This window comes from Columba livia, chromosome 1, assembly GCF_036013475.1.
Source record: "Columba livia isolate bColLiv1 breed racing homer chromosome 1, bColLiv1.pat.W.v2, whole genome shotgun sequence".
Taxonomy (NCBI): Eukaryota; Metazoa; Chordata; class Aves; order Columbiformes; family Columbidae; genus Columba; species Columba livia.
In genome coordinates, this window is record NC_088602.1 from 8,610,541 (window position 1) to 8,633,797 (window position 23,257).

Below are 23,257 nucleotides of genomic sequence, written 5' to 3' on the forward strand. Positions count from 1 at the left end.
TTCAAAATATTTTTGATTTCATGCTAAGAAGGGGGGTTTACTAGCTCCAAAGTGTTTTCAACAAAATTGTTTTTCCACAGTTTGAACAGAACCTTGAAGCATTTCTTATGGTCTTATGGTCTATCTCACGAGCTGTGAATTTACTTCTGGTTTTGAGTGTTATTCCTCTTCTGTGCTATAAGCTTTTCTTTGAATCCTGATCTAAAACAGAACAAAATGGGGCAACTTAAAAAAAAGAGAGTGGTAGAAAAATGAGGAAGCAGGTAAACTTTCCCAAACCTAGATTTAACAATTTAGGTTCTCTAATTTAAGTGCTTCACTTCATGTTACTGTAGCACACTATCACTTACTACAGGTATAAATAGAGAACAACCACAACTGAAATTAAATATCATTTTTTGTGAAGTGCCTTTGCTTGAAGGGACTTGCATTTCATCCAATTAGCAGAAAGTGCTCTGTTGAGCACTAATACATAATCTCCCAGTTTTAAGATAGTGATTCAAAAAACATCACTTACAAGTTAGCATCACTGAAAGGCATGATTTTGCTGCAGGGTAGGATAGTCTAATGTAAGAATATGTGAGTGTCTGCATAGTTTATCACATGAAAATTACTTTCTCTTGAAAGTCATAAAATTAGAAAGCTCTGTGATATTGCTATAAAAGCCTCTGCTGGTTTTCAAAAATATTTTGACATATTAGTGTTGTTAATGCCTGATGGAGAAAAAGCGGCAGGTTATATCTGCACCTTCATATTTCACAGGCTGAGCATCTTGTTCTGTAATTTAAGTGATGATATGTGCATGCTGCTAGAATTATCATATTCTGCTTTATGGCACAAATAAGATATTAAATGTCTTAGCTGCCTTTGGTCACTACAGACTTACCATCTCATTTGTATAAATTACCACATATGAAATATTGCTTTTAAATGATCATTCTGTAGAGGGGCTCCTATTTCTGAAAAAAAATAGTGCTTATTTATTGTAGTCTCATATAATAATAGTTATTGTTATTGGAGTAGCGCTTCAGTTCTAGTAATTCAGGCTTTAGCTACCATCTCTTTATCTTCAGTAGAGAAGGTAATTCTGTCATGTTTTTGTTACAATTACAGTTAAATGGCAGGAGATGGTGGTATCAAATTGTTGTCTCATTGGATCAAAATCAACCCTCTAAGTAGTCAATCAATAAAGTAATGAATTTCTAGACAAACAATGATAATTTCAAATGCAATTTAAAAGTCAGCCAGCCAGTTGGTTATCTCACCTAAAACTAGAGCTGCAGGATATCACCTTTTTGAAATCTTACATTTTTGTGATAATTCTTATTTCCATCTTTTGTGTTTCACTCTCATTTTTAGCAGTAAAGGAATAAACAAAATGACTTGGAAGACTGTGCAGCAATTTTATATACATATATTTGTTTTATTTTGTTTTTCCCTTGGAAACATTCAGTTCTTAAAAACTCTCCAAGCAGTTCTAAGAATCCTGGGTTAATATGCAAAATGAACATCTAATCTCACAGTAGATTTTAAGTATCAGTTTCCAGAAATCATTCACAAAGGATGAGGTTTCTACCAAAATGAGTAGTACTTTCTGCAACTCCATCACACTAACTATTTCTGAAGTGGTGCAGTGGCAATTTCAAAGTGCAGGGCTGTATTTTAATAGCCAATTGAGGTGGCTATAAATACCCAGCACTGCACGTTAAGATCATTACTAAATTGCTTCAGCAATACTTACCGATGAGGCAGCTTCAACAGAACACGATTCATCTTAATGAACTGTGGCTGCAATAGAGCAAAAGGAGCAGCACAGGGAAAGAAAGATGTGCAGGTGGGCTTGGGTGCCAGAAAGCCTGAGATTTTGTTTCAAGGCAAATAAGCCTTGGCTAGTTTCTTTTCACTTTCACTGGAGAAAGCAAATCTGTCATCTTGTTTGTTACGATTGCAACTGAATGGCAGAAGATGGTCATCTCAAATTGTTTTCACGTCAGGGCAAATTCAGCCATCTGTGGAGCCAAGTAGACCATTGACATTTCAATTGATAAAATCTTCTGTGCTTGTCCTTTTTGAATTACATAGAAATTTTGCTTTATTATGCAGTTGCCTGGATAGTTCCATCAGCTGTGACTAGAGACAGCAAGCGATGTGGTGTAGCAATGTGACCTCATTCTCATGAGATGCCAGTCCTTTTGCTGTGGTCAAAGTTACTTTCTGTGACTTTTGCTGAGAATCAAGAGCAGTTAGCAGGACTTACTAGATTCACCCTGATGCTGTTTTTGTCACCTTGACAGGTGTAACTTCACACTGGAATTCTGAGGGGAGGAAGATGTTGCATTTTCTTTTCTTTGTCCACTTTCTTTACCCATATGAGGAAAGGCCAAGGGAGCTGGGTGTCTTTAGCTTGGAGAAGAGGAGACTGAGGGGTGACTTCATTAATGTTTATAAATATATAAAGGGTAAGTGTCACAAGGATGGAGCCAGGCTCTTCTTGCTGACAACCAATGGTAGGACAAGGGGTAATGGGTTCAAACTGGAACACAAAAGGTTCCACTTAAATTTGAGAAGAAACTTCTTCTCAGTGAGGGTGACAGAGCCTGGAACAGGCTGCCCAGGGGGGTTGTGGAGTCTCCTACTCTGGAGACTGGAGCCTGGACACCTTCCTGTGTAACCTCATCTGGGTGTTCCTGCTCCTGCAGGGGGATTGGACTGGATGAGCTTTTGAGGTCCCTTCCTATCCCTGACATTCTGTGATTCTGTGATACAGAGAGAAATGGCTTTTGATTTCTGTGCTCGGCTGTTGGATCAGTAAGGGATGCATCTCCAGGTTTGGCTCATACGGCTCACTTCTGGGTGAGAATAAAGCAGAGCATTTTAAAAAATTCTGTGATTTATTCTGTCCTTGTGAACACACTTCAAAGGAAGTCACTTACTAAATGGATTTCCCAGTTACATACTGATCTCCAGGGCACCGCTGAAAAGTTTCTTGCAACGTCTTTTGTCTCGGGCTTGTATGGAAAACTGTGGTGTCTGTGCTTAGGGATGCTATTTGAAACTGCTGCCTTTTTCCCTGTGACATTTTTAAAAATCCCAAGGACTTGTCTCCCCCACTAAGTGACTTTTTTTTTTTTTTTTTGGTCTATGACAAGTGTTATACAAATTCCCAGTGAATGTTGGCCAACTTCTTTTCCAATTCAAAATTTTTTTTCCTAACCAAATGTAACATAATTACAGTAGATCTCATAATTTTGTTTTTATATTGTGCCTTTGTACTCCTTTTTTCCTTTAGATTATAATTTTTTGGGTCAGGAATAGTTTCATCATTTCCCCCCATTCTAGAGTGTTGTGTGAGAGTTAAAAGGGGAGTTCCCTTTCATTATGTTTGCCATTGCTTTTTTCATTAGGCCAATACAAGAGAGGAGATGCAGCTAACAATGTAACAGAGTGTTAATTGTTTCATCAGTATTTCCAGATACACAATAAATCAAAAGATGAGGAAGGAGAATGGCTTCATTTACCAAACTACTGGGCTGGGTGTGGGAAGAAGTCCTTCTGTAGACAGGAGAACAGTATCTTTTGACTGTTTTCTTTGTGGAGGAGTAGGAATTTTCTAAGGAGTGCCAGTTTTCTTGGCCTGTTTTCACTACCTGTATGTTCCTTGGATTAAATTACACAGGTTTAGAGAATGATGATGCTTCATCCGTCACCACTTTAATGAATACACAATTACATGACAGCAATTGCTGTGAGCCTGATGTGACATCCTGATGCAACAGAAGATACAGTGAGGCTTTAGAGTCCTACGTGGAATATGTTCAGTGACACATCTGTCACTTGCAACTGAGTAGGCTGAAAATCCTTATATTTTCTTCTTTGTAGAGCTTCATCCTTTTTCAAAGATGTGCAAATTAACCAGGTGAAATTACAGTAGAGTGATTTCATCCTTTATTGTTCAGTTAGTTATCTACACAGCAAGTTCCGTCTTCATGATAGATTTTTGGATTTCCATATCTTTCTCAATAAATCTGCTGTCTGGAAGACAACAGGCATCAGCAAAATATTGCAGTGCCACCGTTAGAAGAATAAAATGTATTTAATTAATTTTTTATAGCCTGGGGATCTGTAGCTATTTATTTTTCTTGTGTTCCTGTCTCTTTTTTGCTGTAATCTTAAGTGAAGGCAGACGCTATTTTAACTCTTACGAGAAAGACATTAGAGATACCGATGGTGAAGTGACAAAGCTGGGTGAAGCTTTAAAGATTCAAGTGGTATAGTAAAAAAAAAAAATCAGTCTTCAGCCTATTTAAAAATATTCTAGATTGTCAATATTATCCTTTTGTTTCCACTAGCTGAAAAAAAAGGAGGAGTTACATTAAAGCATCTCTGAACATCTGAAGGGGATAGCTGGCTTGGAAGCCAGATCTTGAATTATTTAATTGCAAATAGGCATTCATCTGACTGTTTCCCATACTACATCCTTGTCCTTTCTGCAGGTCTGTCATCCTTGTTTTGCTTTCAGCATTCTGAAGTTTAGCTAAAATTGTATTTAGCCATAATGAAAACAAAAGAAATAATGTAACTTGGGTTCTTTTCAGGTGACTTAGCTAAAAAGTGACAACTAGATCTCATGATTTGGCAAAAAGAAATTTCCTTATAGTATTTCACCTATAACTTCTAATTTGCTATTTTAGATAATTTGTCCAATAGCTTTGGAAAACTGCTTTTTCTTCATCAGTTTGTTGGTTTTCTTTCTTTAAATATGATATTTATATTCCTAGAGATGGCAGCTTTTCTTTTGGAGTTTAGATAGAAGAAGGTCCTTTGCTATTTGTCACAAAACAAGTGGTCTGTGCAGATGACCATGCTTTCCAGTTGGGCCATCTTAAGGACCACGAAGTCCAGGCATTGGGACTCCTGTGCACAAAAGCTCTGCTACTATATGTGCTGCATCAGTGACATGTTCAAAGGGTGGCTGATTTGGACATGTAGAGGTTCTTGTATTGCAGACACAGCGAGATGAAGCTTCCTGCAGAAGCAAAGTCAAGTCTTGCTGTGTCAAAGACTTGTGCTCCCTGACACACCAACAGCTGCTCTTCAACCCTTCTCTCGAGTGAACAGTAAAGCTGTGTGATCTGTGAGAGACTATCCCTTCCTTCTCTTTGTTTGCAGAGACTCATTTAAGATTGTTTCATTCAGAAATTCTGCCACAAGCGATATACTTTTCTCAACATGAAGCATTTGGTGTGCTTGGTAAATGAAAGAAAATCCTGTTACCTCTTCCAGGGTATATTTTTGTCTGACTTTGAGAAAGGCAAGGAGACAGTTTAATGCTTATGTCTTTAGTGCCTCATTTCTGAGACAAATGCAACTCCGAAAGCTTAAAAAGGCAAATTATATCTGCAGAGGGAACCTCCTGTGAAACCAAAAACACTAATTAGAATACCCAAAGTATTCCAAGACCACAAAGCCCCGTGTTCAGTATCCCAGATACTGGCTTCTGAATTTCCAGTAGTGATTTATATGAACAAATAGGAAACCTTCTCTTAAATTCTTTGGAAAGCATATTCTCCAGTCATTGAGAGGACGAAACAGTAGCAAAGCAAGATTTTAGAGGTGAGTTAATGTAAAAAATGATACAATGACACAAAAAGTGTTTAAGATATGATAAAAGATATGTTGCATAAGCTAAAAGAACAATATCCTCAAGGCACACTTGAAGTTTTTATTTTGGAAAGTGATATTTGCAAATAAGGACATAACAGATGTTTGTTGTTTTTTTTTTACCCTAAGGTATGTTCAGTTTTTTGTTTGTTTTATTTCTTATGCAAAACAATGTGTAGAATTTCTTATAAAATCAATAAAAAGACCTACAACAGAGAGACCTGAAATAAATAAACATAAATTTACAGCAAATAACTTAGTAAAGTTGTTTAGTGTAGGCACTATTACATTTTATATAGGGAAATTGAAAAATGAACTCGGTGTAAATGGTAGGGCAAATCTTATCCACAGTCTGTAGGTCAGATGTGTATGATTTCTAAATTCTAATAGTTATCAAATGCCATAGTCAAAATTTCTGACAGTTATTTTAAAGTAATACTTTAAAATTCTGTTATAGCAGATCACATCCCCTCTTTAATGAAGTGAAAATAATTGTAGTTTAGGATTGTACTATGTAGTTACAGAGAGATGTTGAGATGGCATTAAAAAGTGCCCACCTTCTTGCTGGCATCAGTTTTCACTGAAAGGTCATTTGTGATAAGGCTGTTGTGATTCAAGCAAGCAACAGAGGGACAAGACCTCGGCCTCAAATGAAGAAGGTACTGGCCAGGCAGCACTTAAAGAAGTCAGATCTTTTTGTACTTGTAAGTCCTGATGGTCATGATCCCAGACAGAAACTTAGCTGGTGAGATATGAGTGCTGAAAACGATCGTTTTTGAACACTTGTGTGAAGAAGGTAAATTGAAAACTAGAAAGGGTAAGCAGAAAACTTATCTTCCTGGAGTGAACAAAAGGAGCCAAGGGACTCTAAAGCCATCAGTTTCCTTTCAGAATCCCAGAATACTAGAACAGGCAGTAAATCTCTCTACAAGCACCTAGAAAAACATTTGAAGAGTAATGATTAGCAGAGGATGCCATACTCCTCTTTTGCAACTCTTTTTCACATTTTTCTCAGGTGATGCTATGTGCCGGGAGAGTTTAACACTAAAAGTGGTGTGAAAAAGAAAACAACAACAAAAAAGGTGTAATTTAGCAGAGACAACTGCAAGGTGCCTTAAGCAGAAATAATCAAATAATCTAGTAAATAGCACTTAACAGAAGACTGTCAAGACAACAATCCTGTAGAAGAGTATCTAGAACTTGATTAGCTGTAGCAGCTTGTCTTTACATGTCATGCTGTGATAAAACATTCAGATGCTATATTGGGATTTATAAATTGAGATACGGTTTATAACACATACGAGCAATCCTTTCATCCTTCATAGGTAAAGCTTTGAGCTTTCCACTTCAAGAAAGGTGTAGGCCAGTTGGAGGGAAGTTGGAAGGACTCCAGGGGAAAGCTGTAAAAATCATCAGAGATTTACAAAGCCTGTCCTACTAAGGAAGAATGAGTGATCTGAAGTCATTTATCTGAAATACCAAAGACTTAGAGGGGAGTTATGGGCCCCTGATAACAATCTTCTTGCCTTGCAGCACATCTTTGAAGAGTGAGTTTGTTCTGTGTGCCCCCTAGGGAGGGTGGGGAACAAAATTTAACAGACAAATCACAATAAGGGAGATTTGGACTGGATTTAGCACAAGTGAGGATTGTGATGTGATGGATTGCCAGGCAGGTAACCTGGTCTGTAGCATGGGAAATATCCAGGTGTGCCGAATAGCCATTTGTTAGCCACGATGCAACTATAGTTGGTTCAGCCTCAAGTCAAGAGGACAGAGTAAATGATCCATTTAGTTTCTTCCAGCCCCAAGATTCAGTGAGCATAACAATGTTTTCTTTTTTCACTGCAGTATGAAAGCAAACAGTAAGCATAAGGATATTTAAGTCCTGCACCTGCAGAAATAAAAAAGGTGTCTTCCAGACAAAAGACACAGATTTTTCCTTTGCTTGTTGTCACCATTTAAGGTTGGTCTGGAACTTAAGCAGAATCACAGATGGTCCTTATTAACACCTTCCTGCCCCAGAAGAGAAAATGAAAGGAGAAAAGGGATAGGGACTTACGAGTTCAAAAAGTAAACCAGCTTTAATAAAACAATAGCAATAAGTACTGATAATAATAAAAGTTAAAAAAAAATATACAAACCCAATATTAAGCAGAATAGCACATGACAGTGGGTCTCACTACTGATGCTGCAGGGCAGGGACCAGGAAGTCCTGGACTGGATTCAGCAGCAGACAGGAACTGGATTCATGAATGAATGGAACTGGATCAGGATCAGAGGCAGAAGAAAGGGCAGAATCTTCCTCAGATGCCAACCATAAAAGAAGGGAGAGCGACCCCTGTAATCTCTTCGTTTTAAACTGAGAATAACATGTATGGGATGGGATATTTCATTGGTCAATTTTTGGCCACCTGTTCTGTCTGTTCCTCCCTGCAGGTGAAACCCTAATATGGTGCTTTCACATGCAGAACATAAAAGATTTAATTGTGACCTTTTGTTACTACTGGTTACACTTATTTCAAGTATAGCGAGGGGCCTTTCTGCATAACATTCTTACTGTTACCTTAGTAACATCTATAAACATCAGGTGATATCAATCCTAATAGCAGGTGCTGTCTGACAAATGTGTTCAATTTCAGAAAGGGCAGTTACTTAGAAGAAACTTAAGTAAGAGGAAAAATCACTGAAAGGATAATTTGTTTTGTCCTGGTCCAAACCAGGACGCTTGTTCTCAACAGTAATTTAGTATTTTTTTCTTCTTTTTTTTTTTTCTTGCTTTTGTTGTGGCTAGGAGGACTAAAACATTTTTAGAAAATAAGCTTCTCCACATATGAAAATATTAATGAATACTAGACCAGATAAACTGCAGTCTCTATCTGCATTGATTTATTCACATCCAGCTTGGACTTCCCTGGCTTTCCAACTTTTCTGTTTCTCACGCCAGAATTATGCTCCTTAGGAAACATTTTGTTCAGGTGGGTGGCTGGTTCTTCACCAAAGGCTGTTCCCAAGCAGGTCTCAGTATTTGGAGGCTGGTCAAGACTCCTTTGTCTTGGACCATACTAAGGCTTTTAATAGTAAGACTTCATACAGAAGAGTTTTGTCCAACTTTAGGCAGAGCTGGGTTTTTTTGCACCTAAAATCAGTCTTGTGGGTTTTGGGTTCTACATTTGTGAGCCTCACTAGAATGAATCTTCTCATCCAAATAGCCAGCTAATATTTCCAAAGGGTGGCCTAGAAGTGGTCTGGGAATAAATCAACACTTTAGTACATTCATTCATTCATTCATTCATTCCCCCAGGGTTTCACTTTTTGTTAGAAATTCTGTGTGCATCATCCCCAGATATTGAGACCGACACCTTACCTCTGGCATTGCAGGGAACTCCAGGAATTGTTAAATGAAATAGCTGATGGAAAGACCCTGTTCACACCCCTCCTAGACAGAACCCCTCAAGGGCCTAATATCAGAGTCTTGTGCTATTCTATATCTCGTTAAGAGCCCTCATGAAAAATATCAGGGAAACCCTTACTCAGAGAAAATCTGTAGCATAACCCAGCCTGAAACAATCAGATTTTAGTGTTAGGTCTGAGTCTCAATGCTGCTAAGTACAAGCTCTTAGAAATTCTTTCATGATCTTGGACAAGTCTGAAAAAAATCTGTATTTCTGAATGCATATTTCAAACATGGGTTCACATTATCTTTCTAGTTACGTATGCTAGAGTACAATTCCCATAGTGAATATTTAGTGTAGTTTCTGAAAAGTCCAAGTGTCTGTTCTTACTCATTTTACTCTATGAGAGTAAAGAGTGCTTATCACTGGCAAATAAAACATTTTTGTTTCACTTTGTTTCTTAGAGTATTGCAAGAAAGCATCATCAGTAAACTGAACTAAGGGACCATAGCTTCAGAGAGACAAAAAGAGTCAAAGTAAAGTGCAATGACTCATGAATCCATTTTCAGTGTGTCTTCACCTTATTACTACAGTTCAATAAGCACCATCTCTTTTCTTTCTCTGTGTCACTGATGGGCTTGTAAACTTTTAACATCAGGGCTATGTAAATTCCCTTACTTAAAACAATATTCTTGTAAATTTGTTTTGTGATTTCTCTCTCCATTTTTTTAAAAAGGAAGTAACTGAATGGATGGCAAATTATTTATGGGTTGATCACAAATAGATAAGAAGCTACAAGATGAACTTTGATTTCATTTTATATTTTCAAGCTTCAGTATAATTGGCAGTAAGCTTTTAAAGAAAGTATTTCTGTTCAGCCTTGCAACAAGGATAATAAGATAAATGTTAAATTCCCCTCATTAGATGGAGGATGAACAAAAGAAACTGATGAGTTTCTCCCTGACATTTATGGTTGTTGAACAGATCCCAAACTGAGAGTCTGCTTCTTCTGTCTCCATTTTATTGGTGGCAAATTATTAAATATTTGTCTAGAAGAGCCATCCAACTTAGAAAGCAGTGACCCAGCTCTACTTAGTTAAAGATATATCACCTAAAGTTGTATAAAGCAAATAGCATTTGTTCATGAGTTAGAAAAGTTATCTGCCACACCAAGTCCATAGGTTTCAAGAATGAATCTTGATCGGAAAAATGGTTGGAAAAGCACAGCTTTACATAGTACCATGACTTTAAAAAAACCTAACATCTCATCAAAAGCTAATAACTATTTTAAAACAGATCTATGTGTGCAATCTACAGGATCAAATGCTCTTCATTTATGCTATTAGGAGGTGAAATAACTTGTGCTGCTGTCAGTAATTATAGTAATTTGTGCAGAAAATTATGTAGGTACTATTAGTTAATGACAGAAAAATATGATCGACTGTCACCAGGATTTAAATAGGGTCAAATGAAATTTAAGTGCATGAGCTATGGATGAAAGGGAAAAAGACCTTTAAGATTTTGTCTGAATTTTCTGATGAAGAGAGGAGACAGGGAACGGGGACTTTTCTCAGTTTTACACCAGTGAGATCAGCTTTGCCATGTTGTTCCCATTTCCAGATACTCCTCTAAATGAAAACCTTGACTATTGGCTACATACTAAGGGAAAATGGGATTTCTAACAGGGTATGTAGTTAAAATAAATACAGCTACAAGAACATATTATGGTAATGAGGCTAAATGCCTTAAAAACTTTAGTTAGGAAAAAGAAAAGGACATTAGACTTCATCTGATTTCCCACTGCTTTCAACTCATGTGCATAACTACTCTGAATTAAGCATCCTCACAAGGCAGCCAAAGGTGGTTAAATCCAAATCTCTCAAGCCCAGTGCTTCTCTGGACAGGGTGAGTTAAAGGCTTGATATTTCATTCTCTCATCAGAAAAGGTTCATAGTACCAGTGTATCTGCCAAAGCAAAAACTTGAGAAATATGGAATAAGCATTATTACACTGTTTGCTTCCCCTATAGCAATATTAGATTTCTCTTATCTCTCAGGACCTTTGCAAACCTATGATCCATGACTTCTTTCTCTCTCTTAAGCTTTAGAGAGCAGTTTTATTGTTCCCTTTCCATGCATTAGGACCCATGCTCCAAAGGCATATTTTTCCTGAATTTTTGTCAGATTCATTGCTAGCCTAGATAGACATTTCTGTCCTACTCACTGCAGCTACTTGCTTCTGTCCCTGCATCTTTCCTTCTTATCACATCCCCCAATTCAAGTTCACTGAACAGCACTGATAAGATTAGAGTGCTCTCCGTAGGGGTTACAACTCCTGATAAAGTGCCTTGTAAAAAACTGTTCTGCCAGGAAAGGGGACACATGGACCCGACACCATCCTCAGTCGCTCGCGGTTATTGCTGCCATCTCTGTAGATTCTGGTGAATACGCACCTGCTCTGTGATTCATACTGATTAGTTTTGGTGTTCACACCATTTTCAGCTTGCCAATCCACTTGGCTTGAAAATTTTCATGGCTGACATAAGGCAGGCAGTGGGAAAGTGTGGCCAAAGGCATGGAGGAGAGCAGAGTCAGCTCTTTTGGCAATAGTAAGTCTTTAGATTAGCATATGTCAATCTTAAAAATGCACCCTGCAACTCCCAGCTTGGATTTGGCTTCTAATTAGGACAACTGGGTGCTTAGAATTATGGAATCATGGAATGGTTTGGCTTGGAAGGGACCTTTAAAGATCATCTAGTCTGATGTCCATTCCATGGGCAGCGACATCTTTCACTGGATGAAGTGACTCAAAGCCACATTCAGCCTGAACTTGAACACTCCCAGGGACATCTTCTTCATCTGTAGTCATACGCAATCCAGTTGATTTTTGCCCAAGTGAATGAAAGGGTAAGGGTGAAGATGGGTCAAAATAAAACAATACAGTACAAACCCTCTTGATAAGAAAAATTCTGCTAGTGCCAAGGAAAATAGAATAAGAACAAAATGGTAGCTTTTAACAGTCCATATCACATTCAGCTATAGAGTCACTTATGCATTACTCCCTGCAAGATGTAAATGATTCTGTGTCGAGGGTTTAGATTGCGGGATGACAATAAAACCCTGGCAGATATATTGTTAACCTTCTCTTCTCCCCCCACTTCCCCCTTTTGCCCCTCCCTCTCCCCCTTCCAACTCAGGACAGGCGATCGGGAGGAAAAGAAGGACAGAGAGAAAAGAGTTGGAAAAATTAACAATGTTTTACTAATGCTACTAATAAAAATAGATAAAATAATACAAAATATACAAAACCAATCTTGAAAGTCTCAGCAACTGCAGAGCTGGCACCCGAAGTCCTGGACTGGACTCTGAAGCCAACCGGAGCTGGATTCAGTCTGTCACTAGGTCTCAATTTGCAGGGACAACTAGCAAGGCCCTCTCCTAATGTCAGCCATAAGGAAAAAAGGGAAAAAGGGATGAGATCCTCATGATCTCCCACTTTTATATGAAGTATTCACGTGAATGGGATGTTCTACACAGTTGGTCAGTTTCTTGGTCACCTGTTTCTCGTTACCCCTCTCGCGAGATGTGAATCTGTCCTTATCAATAACCTCGGATTCCATTGCTATGTTTACCAAAACATGTATCTGGTTCTCCAGGAAAATGCAGCTAATATGAAGCTTTAGCTGACAGGCAAATTCACTAAAAGAGAAAGTTGGTTTTTAACAAAACCAGGACATTCTGTCACACAGAGAGACAGACAGATGATATCTACCCTAACCAAAATTCTGATTTTTAGTGACTCTGGATCTGAGAACTGTTTGTCCTTGTGGATGCACCAAAAATGTGCAACAACTTCCTGCATGAACAGGAAGTTGATGTGCATGTGCAGCTTCTGTGTAGTCATATGCAAACCTGGCATAGAAATGTAAGAATATAAAAGACGTTTAAAAAAATCAATGTACAAGCAGTTAATACCGGTCCTAAGTGGCAAATCTTGGCTTTATCTGCTTTACATTTACCTTTATTTAAAAAAAAAAAAAAAAAAAAAAAAAAAAACACAACACATAATTTTATTGGTTTTAACATGAAATATTTAGGCTTGGTGTATCACGTGGTCTTTCCTAAAGACACCGAACTGCTTCCTATAATTCTTGGAGTTACAATATGTTTCAAAAATGAAATATTTTTCTCTTTCTCACACATACACTTGTGAACACATACACTTGCGACAGTGTGATTTAATTTGACTTTCAGTGAACTTAAATCCTGATGAATCCTTTAAAAATCAACTTATTGTTAATAACTAGGAATACTGCCTTCTCTTTTCAAGAGAAATTTTAAAGTATTCTTAAATAAATTCCTGTTGTGCAATTAGGCCACTGCTCATTGTCTGTGCTTTCTGGGCAATTTATTCCTAATTAATTTGAATAAATGTAAAAATATAGAATAAGCACAACTTCTAATGAGGCTCTAAGTGTACTTTCCTAGAGTGCTGTTTCTTTTTTTTTTCAACTGCATCTGAAGGGAATGTATCTTTAGGGAAAAATACAGGCAGGCAAAAAAAATCATAATGGGAAAAGCATTTAACTGCAAAACTGAATGGAAAAGAAGGGATTGTTTTCATTTGCATGTTAGTTTTTTTTACAAATTTCTACAAATAAGAGCGTGATGTAACAAGATGTGTTTTCAAGGCTTTGTTTAAGATTACAGAAAGATTAGCTTTACTGTTATGATAATAAAAAACCAATGTTATATCTACTGTAGCTACAACGCGATTGTTTTTACACATACGCTTTCTGCCTTTCAGGTGTGTTAACATTTGCACCATATTCTCACTTTCCGTTTTGCCCTGTCTGGCTGGAAATGTTAATTTTTGAGCCAAGCCATGTAGGCCTGTATCATGAGAACAGATTCCTTTCTTTCTTGTTGTAGCCAATAGATTAAACTGCAATGATTGATTCTGATGCTCAAAAGAGTGAAAAAGCAGTTAGAAAAGAGATGTAATTGTTTAAATTTGCTTCTGAGGCCAGAGCAGAGCAACTTGGCAAAAAGATCCCTGAAATATCCAGAAGACTTTTTTTTTTTTTTTTTTTTTTTAATATTGTAAATGTTTTTGCATTTGGAACAGGTATAAGGAGCAACATGGTAGCCATATTTTAAAATCGTGTGTTTCCTGATGGTATGGATAGCCATTTCTAAAGTTTGAAATGGAGACTGCAAACCTGCTCAGATATTCTTAATTAAAGGTCCTGGATCACCAGCCAGCAGCCACTGCCGCTGTCTCTCCTCCGTTGAGTTTTAGCTGGCTGCCATTCTGCCAAACCTTTAGCCCTTCACAGAGCTGTCTGGGGTAATATGAATGTACGTATGCACCAGCGCACCGAAGACATTTTAATCTCTGTGAGATCATTATCTCTGCTCTCTCTTTCACACCAAGCAAGCAACGAGAACAGACCTCTGCAGATTCCTGCACTGGGCTGCGCAGCAAGATTGAGAGAGAATCTCATCAGTGTTTATAAATATCCCAAGGGTGGGTGTCAAGAGGATGGACCAGACTCCTTTCAGTGGTGCTCAATGACAGGATGAGGGGCAACGGGCACAGACTGAAACACAGGAGGTTCCATCTGAATATGAGGAGAAACTTCTTTCCTTTGAGGTGCCAGAGCCCTGAAACAGGCTGCCCAGAGAGGCTGTGGAGTCTCCTTCTCTGGAGACATTCAAACCCACCTGGACACATTCCTGTGTGATCTGCTCTGGTGAACCTGCTTTAGCAGGTGGGTTGGACTGGATGATCTCCAGAGGTCCCTTCCAACCCCAACCATCCTGTGATTTTGTTACTATGACGTTTTAATTTTTTTTCTATTAAATTAAGAATAATTGAACTTAGAACTAACTATTTTATTGCAATTTATTTTTAAAATTTGAATTTGAAGTGTTTAAACTTTATGCACATGCAAGACGAAAAATTTTACTAGTTACTTTGTACTAAAACTCTGACCAAAATCTGCCTCCATGCGGAAAAGTCCTAAGCCCTCTCTCTGCTGAGGCTGTAGAAGGGTCTGGTCCCTCAGAGAGAAGTGTAACTGTTGCTGTGCAATCAGTGCTCATTTGCAAGGAAAAGGGGTTTTTTTCCTCCTGTATAATCGCAACTGCCGAACAATATCCAGCCATAGCGTCTGTCCTGAGCATACTGGCCATGTTCTGTGGAAATATTGTGTTCTGTGTGTAAAGGCTCTCCTGAAATTTGACATCTCTGTTGCTTCAGTAGTATGGAACAGTGATGCACTGGCAGCCAGAACATAAGGACTAATGAAAATAATAACTATAAAAATAGCTGTGGGCAAGAACAAAGGAACTGTGTAACAGCTGCTGGATAAATAGCTGAAAGCATAAGAATATAATGAAACACAGTATAGAGGGGACAATAATTTTCTCCTTGTATAAGGTGGTTTCAGAGAATATTCTTCCTACCTGCTGGCAGTGTACATTGTCTTTATTCTATCTGACAACAACTGGGAAATAACCGAAAACACTAGATATTTCTGCAAAAAAAATGTCTGAACAATAAGGAAGATGCTTGATGTTTTTAACCCAAGGCCATTAGAAACACTAGATAATGATAGGCCCAGCCATATTTGTAGGGGATTGGACATTTCTGCTGATCAAGGCTATTATCAAATTGTTGGTTCCAAAAAGAGCCCTCTGAAGTGAATATTAGTTAAAGTTTTATAAATCATGCTGTACTTTCTATTGACTTTTTATCCACAGAACAAAATGTAGTCAAATTTTATTCATCTGAGCCCTTCTAGTATAAGCTGTTACATCCGTCAGAAATAGGAATTATTACAAGAACTCACTCAAATAAATTGATATTTGAATCCACGCCTGCAAAATGAAGGAGATAGAAGGAGGTATATAAAGTGATATTTCCTGTTTTGGATTAATAGTTTCGCAGAAATTAATTCATGAGATGAAAAATAAAAACAGAATGGGACACCTCTGTAGAGGAAGATCAATCCCTCCTTGTAAAATTGTATAATTATTGTGAAACATATTTTAATTTTTGTTTTGCAATGTATTTCATTTCTTGATGTACCAAATAATAAAGGAATCGACTGTCAATAATGAACACTAATAATGAGTCACAACTATAACAAGTTTACTAAACTTCCACAACTGTGGGGTGCTACTTTTAAATATGTGCTTTATCTCCCCTCCAAGAAAACTAGAATTGGAAAGTAGAGGTTTGAACAAAGGGGCAGGGGGAGATTTTTCTTGCTGCTCCTCTGTATTAGTTAACCTTGTTTCAGTTTGTTTATTCATATAGCACTAGATATAGCTGTGATACCTGTCAAAACAAATCAATCGAATGATACCAGTCAAAGCATTTTATATTACTCATGTTCCTTTTCTCCCTCTAAGTGGAATTTGATTAATTGGAAACCTGGATTGGACTTGAGTGCTCCAGGTTTGATGATTTCCTCAGTAGATCCAACAATTTGATACTGCTCTCCCTTTCAGAGGGGAAAACAAAAAATAAAAATGTATAAATATTGAATCTGTATACTTAAGTAACTTCAACAATAAAACAATGGTGAGTTATATATTTTTAACTGAGTGTTGTAGAAGTGGCTGCTCTGTGGAAAGGCAGGAGCTACCTCAGCTTGGGTTCCTCATTTACTTGTCCAAGTGCTGACAGGAGCATGGTCCATGTGTCGTGTCCCACAGCACAGCTGGGTTGGCAGTGCCAGGGAAGGTCCTCAGTGGGACAAGCTGTTGTATGGGAACCTTCTACTTGTATTATTTTCTTCTGCTGCCTGAAACAGTTCTGGAAAATCTGAGTTCATACAGTGTTCTGGAGCAAATCAGTTTGTTTCACACCTGTAGAAAATGATTGTGGCAAAATACAAGAGAATATAGGAAAGAAGGCTGATATTTATTTATGAAATCTCCAAATGAGTTACCTAGTTGTGGTCATTCTCTCGTATATTTCATTCATTTTTCATTTCACCCTTATCCTCACAAACCCCAGGATGCCAAAGTGGTCCGGCTCACTCATGACACAAAATACATGGGATGTTGAACCCTCACCACATCTCATGGCATTTTCTTTATTTGTGACTATAAGCTACTTTTTGGACAGATGTTTTAAAGCCTCTAGAGTACCCTGTTGTTATGAGATGGTCATTCACTTCGCTATTTCTTTCTTCAATCTCTAAGTCTTAGACAAGGCAGTTGTTTCTTGCCTGTTTTTCTTAATTTGGTAAACACTTGTCTTTTTTGTTATCATCTGCTTTCCTGTTGGGCTTACAGGCAAGGGAATGACAAATGTCACGTGCTGTAATCTTACTGCCAACACCTCACTGTTACAGTGCATGGTCTTCTGCTGACCAGGCAGCTGTGCTGTGGTCTTGACAGGGTCCAGACATTCTGCCCAAGCTTGACAGAAATGAATCACTTTTAGTTTTATCACTAGGAATGTTCTATATTGTCAATACACAGAATACCTCTAAGCTTTGTGCTTATATGTACCTTTCCATATATTTCATTTGTTTCTAACCTAATATTTCTATTACACATTCTGTGCATACTGTGGCTTCACCAGTTCACTCTGTGTTCAACAGGTCACTTGGATGGTGGTAAGGGATGTTGTGGTAAAGACAGGAATCCAGCAATTAAGAATTGTGCCTTTTGTGTCTCTAGATCACACTGTTTTGGTTAACTACCTGCAAATCAAACACTTCCTAATTACATTTTAAGGTCGTGTCTTACATTTGACTTTCTTTGGCTGCCACATTATTTGGAGATTCCCAGCTAGGACTATGAAACTCATGTTGGATTTACCCTCTAAAATCCTCATTCTGTTTGCTGGCTTATAATAAACCTGGTTTTCTGTGTAGGATAGTAGCAAAATGCAGCATACCCTTTGGGTTATGAGTGACACTTTTTTTTTAACTTAACTTATTAGAAAGCTGACATTAACTAGCTGTACTTGATCTTTTAGGAGGGAGCCTCTTTGGTTACTGGAAAGTGAAATGTCCACAGTGTGATACATCCCCTGTGTCTTAAACTGTGATTTTATTGTTATCACACTGAGGCACCTGTTGTGGGACTGATCATAGGGGTGCCTCCATGCCTCATTTTTACCAGAATATTTTTTAGGATATATGTTTTTACTAATGCAGTGATGCATTTAAAACATGTATCTGATGCAGCAAATAATGTAAAAGAGATGTAGTTACTGGTTACCTTTTTCTGAAATAGCTATGATTGAGACTTGGGAGGCTTTTGAATTGTTTTGGCTGCAACTTTTTTTTTTTAATGACTTCATTACCTTTTAAATTATTTGAATGTCTTGTTTGCTGATAATCCAGGGGGAGGGGGAAATAAATAAATATCCTTGACTATTGTTAATATCACTAGTTTTCCTACAGTTTCCAGTTTTGATGGAATAGCTCCTTCCCCTGTTCCTTCCCTCTTTCTCATAGCAGTAGTGTCTCTTCTCTCATTGCACCATTACATGTTATTATTGACAGCATCAGCTCCTGCATCTGTGGAACCCAAAGGTAGATTAATTTTACTAATACCTATCCAGTGGCAATGGAAAGAAATAGAGTTTAATTGATCTTTCCTAGTTTTCATATTGTCCCAGTCCTATATGTGCCTAATCTCTCCAGTGGTTTTGAACAAAGCCAAGTGTGACTTGGATGTACACCAGTATTAAATACAGTTTTCTTTCCTTTTTCCTCTTGGAGTAGTCTTCTCTTCTTCATAGAACCACAGAATCATAGAATGGTCTGGTTTGGAAGGGACCTTTAAAGATCATCTAGTCCAACTCTCCTGACACGGACAGGGAGATCTTCCGCTAGACCAGTTTCCTTAGCCAACCTGACCTTGAACACTTCCATGAGGGAGCATCCACAACTTCTTTGGCAACCTGTTCCAGTGTCTCACCACTCTCATAGTACAAAATGTCTTCCTTATATCCATTCTAAATATTCCCTCCATCTAATTCCTCTTGTGAGGAAATTTGGCTTTCTGTCCAAGATGAGGTGCTGCTGTGAAGCAGATTGCACGTGAGTAAAATAGGGAGTGAGATGCAGAACGTTCCATAAAGCGACTCCTGATCTTCAGTGTTCTGATGGCAAAGCCTTCCTAACCACAGGAGTCAGTAAGAAAAAGGCTCTGCAGTTAAATATGCTATTTTTTTTTAATGCAATGGAGCAATGAAAAGGGCCAAGTTTAAAAAAGTGCCTTGCTCCCATTGTTCCCAAATGTTTGAATGATTCTCTGCTTTCAAAATAGAGTGATAATCTGATATGAAGCTAACCTGATGTAGCTAGTGACAAGAGGGATCCACACCACGGATGCACGAACCTTTCTGAGGTCTTAATACAAAAGAGAAACCTTCCATGTAAATGGCGGTGAGACTCTAACTCAAGTTGTGAACTTCTATAGCACTCATCTTCCCGCCCACTACTTCTGACATCCAGCCCCCAACCTTTCAGAAACCAAAACTGTGATTCATCTCATCTCTTTCAGATGTCTCTCAGATGAGATGAATCATACTTTAAAAGCCCTTAATGAATTTTCATTGATTATAAAGGTAGCATAAATGATTAACATAGTTGTCTGATGTCATTTGGCCATATGAATCCTACACAAAAATTTTATTGGAGTATACTTTCCTGGTGTCCTAGCAATTAGCAAAAGCCATTTAAGTAAAATTAAATGGGCTGTTGTTCCATTCCACATTCTTCCCAAGAGGAAATCTTTTAAAGCAGACAAGTGTGATTAGGCAATGTAACTAGATCATTATCGACAGGAAAGCCAAGAAAATGCCCTCATTTGTCTCTCCCACCCACCCTCCCTTTTCACCCTGCAGTATTGCCCCTTTTCTCCTTTACACCTTTTTTATATTTTTATATTTATTTTTATATTTTTATATTCAGTGCTGTTTTTGTGGATCCCAAAGGCAAGCCTTGCTTACAAACACAATGTAGTCCCAACACAGCTGCATTTTCTGTAGACTAGAGAAGCAGAAAAAGATGCTCCTTTCATCATTGTAAACATCACTTCTGTAATGGGGGGAGCCTGTTTCAGTCCTCTCATTTTGCAGTTTCACACGCCGTTTGGGATATAACCATGCAAACAGCAAAAACACCGGCACCCACTCAGCACTGCAGAAAATGGATGATCTTTGCTACTATTTACTTATGTTGCAGCAGGACCTGGCTGCATTAGGAGCCCCTTTGCACAAAATAGAGAGCAGCTATATGATCAGAAATGACCTTGCCCTTTACAAGCATACAGTGTTAATAAAGGGAAGAGAAGAGGATCAGAGCTCACCCCAACCTAATCTTCCTGAGGTCATGCCCAAGGTGAGCAGAGGAGCTGAAGAAAGCTCTCCAGCTGCAGTCCAGCCCACTCGTTTGCTCTCATCATCATTCTGGAATATTCTCAGACCTTCACTTTACCGGTAGAAGTGTATGCAGATGTTTTGGGGGTCAAAAGGTTAACAATTATATCACCGAGTAACATTCTTAAATCATTGTTCCTTGTCCACAACTAATGTTTTAAGGAAAACTTCAATTGTTGATGTTTTCATAGAATATCTTCTTGCTTCTTTGTGAGTGGTCCCAGAGTAATGAACAAATTTTTCAATTCTGAAGAAATAGTAATCTTTTTATCCTTGTAGTTGTCCTGGCAGTAATACATAAATAGTAACAGTGATCACCAGCTTTAGCCAGAAATTAAATGATGTTTTATTTTAATTATCCCATGCTTCTGAATTGACTTCATGTGTATTGTTAATAGTCATCTTAATTAATTAAGTAGTATTTCAATTTGAGATAATAATTCAGAGGTTTTTGTCATTTACTGGTTTGGCACTATCTGTTAAGTTGTCCATTGTGTTATCTGATCTCAAATCTTCTTTAAGCTAAAATATCGAATGAAAATAATGTGAGAAAAAAAGATAATAATTCACTCAAAAAAGTTAATCTCCCTACTCATGCAGCTTCTAAAAAAGCCTGTGTGTATAATAGATACCCTACTTTAAGTTTTATTGTACAAGCAATCAGATTGGTGAGTTTGCAATAAAATGCCCAATTCCAGGCAAATCATTTTTTACTATTGTCTTTTACTCCTCAGGCTGAAGCTATTACTAACATGTTTGTTTTAAGAACAACTGAACAGCATAGATTTCATAGATAAAACTAGTGATTAGTCTCTAAATAGCTATAACTATTTTTTTTTCTGTACAGCTAAAAGAGAAATGCCTGGTTGAAGCAACAGTCAGTAACAGCTTATTTGTTCAGGTGGAACTTGCCATTAGCTATATGTTCTATGAAAAAATAGCTATATGAAGTAAATTTTTATGGAAATAAAGCACAATAGTTGCTGTCTTTTCTCTGAGAGCTAAAAATGTTATTATAAATGAAAGCAGTGATTTGTCTGTTTTTGCAATGTGCCAGAGGATAGGAAAATTAGTAAAAGGTTAAATCTGTCTTTTTTTTCCCCTTCCTCCAACACTTATTTATTTTTCCTTCCTTTTCTAGAATCATATTGGCATGAATTATTGACATTGTTCCAAAATTTGATTCTTTGGGTGTTTATCTAGGAATTTCACAGATCACTGAGCGGAAGTTATATATGTACGAAGGACTATTGCTTTCTTCTTTTATATATCCATAGCCATTGTTTCTGTCCTAGAAAAACATGTGAAACAGATTTCAATTCAAATATCTACACTGTTTATACTTTCACAGACCCTTTCCTGTGATACTACAGAAACTTGTGAAATCTGCTGTATAGCTCTGCAAGGATTTTCCAAATTCTGTGGACAATTAAGAGTAACTTTAATTTTGTTCTGATAGACAGTGAAGTATTTTATACCAATATTAGGCAAAAGAAACTCAAAGCTTCAGCATTTTATTCTTAGTCATGACAAGTTGTGCGAAAATGTCTTGATGTGGGTTGCACTGGACCCTGGCAAGGACAAGCCATGGGTTTAGAATCCTCATTGGTTCAATTCTTTTTGTCTCTACCTTTCTATAATTGTACATAAGAATGAATTTCCTTAATTTACTTCTGTCCCTGACCTTTCAGGAAAAGTGTGAGAGTATTGACCCCACAAATATCTCTTATGTTATTTTTATTTCTGTAAAAAATACTGTAATTTTACAGTAGTTTAAATGCGTGCTATTCTTGCACTCCCCTTTAATGTTATATATTGTATTGCTAATGTTTTGCTTTCCATATCTTCTCCAGGTCTGGGTTTCAGTATTGCAGGAGGGGTGGGAAACCAACACATCCCTGGGGACAACAGCATTTATGTCACCAAGATTATTGATGGAGGAGCTGCGCAAAAAGATGGAAGGTTGCAGGTTGGAGATAGACTTCTTATGGTAAGTATGGCAAACTTAATTCACATTTTATCTGTCTGAAAATTGTTTAATACCAAGAACTTAATTCATACATTTAGCTAGAGGTAACTATTAAAACATCTATAATTATTTTATATGTCCATCATCTTCATTTTTCCCATTGTTTATATATATTTCCGAGACTGCAGTTAAAAAAGCATTACACTAGAAAACCAACATTTTATGAAAAGAAGACAATGGTTTCTATTACTTCGACTACCCTTCAACTGCATAGAAAATAAACATATTATGCCTATTAGTGAAAAGTCAAAATGTACCACGAAAATTTACAGCAGGGTTTTAGATGAACTGTTAATTATGGTGGTACTGATTCTATTTAAGAAAATCAAAAGATGTGAAAACATGCCACTGAACTCTCATGTGTAGCCACTGTCAGTGCCTACATTTCAGTACAGGTATGAATGCATTATGTATATGAACTATATATTAAAGACGTCCCAAAATATATGTTTTCCATCTTTTTCCTTGTGGAAATGTACTTATTCTTCTGATGGATCTCACATTAGGAAATTCTTCCAGATATTTGCAGTGCCAGTACATTGTTCCCCATAGATAAATCTTTCCCACTCTCAGAGCTTGTTTAATTCTTTGTTAAGGGGGAAATCCTGACCCTGGTGAATCAGCAGAAGCTAATCTATGTCAAGTTGTATTCATGTCAGTGCAATTGCTTAGATTTCAGCAGGCAGTGAAATATTTTCTGAATGAGTGCCACGAAAAAATGTACTGCAGTAGCTCTGTTTTGTGATGTGATATCTAA

At 37.5% G+C, this 23,257-nt stretch overlaps 1 protein-coding gene across 35 annotated transcripts in view; it reads left to right on the top strand.

The window, feature by feature from the left end:
- The window catches only part of DLG2 (discs large MAGUK scaffold protein 2), a 1,055,145-nt gene that overhangs the window by 728,821 nt on the left and 303,067 nt on the right, over window positions 1-23,257 (top strand). For all 35 annotated transcript variants that reach the window (XM_065049757.1, XM_065049758.1, XM_065049759.1 and 32 more), the window contains one exon: window positions 22,325-22,461. In XM_065049757.1, the coding sequence (XP_064905829.1) occupies window positions 22,325-22,461 (137 nt within the window). The remainder of the gene's footprint in view (window positions 1-22,324; window positions 22,462-23,257) is intronic.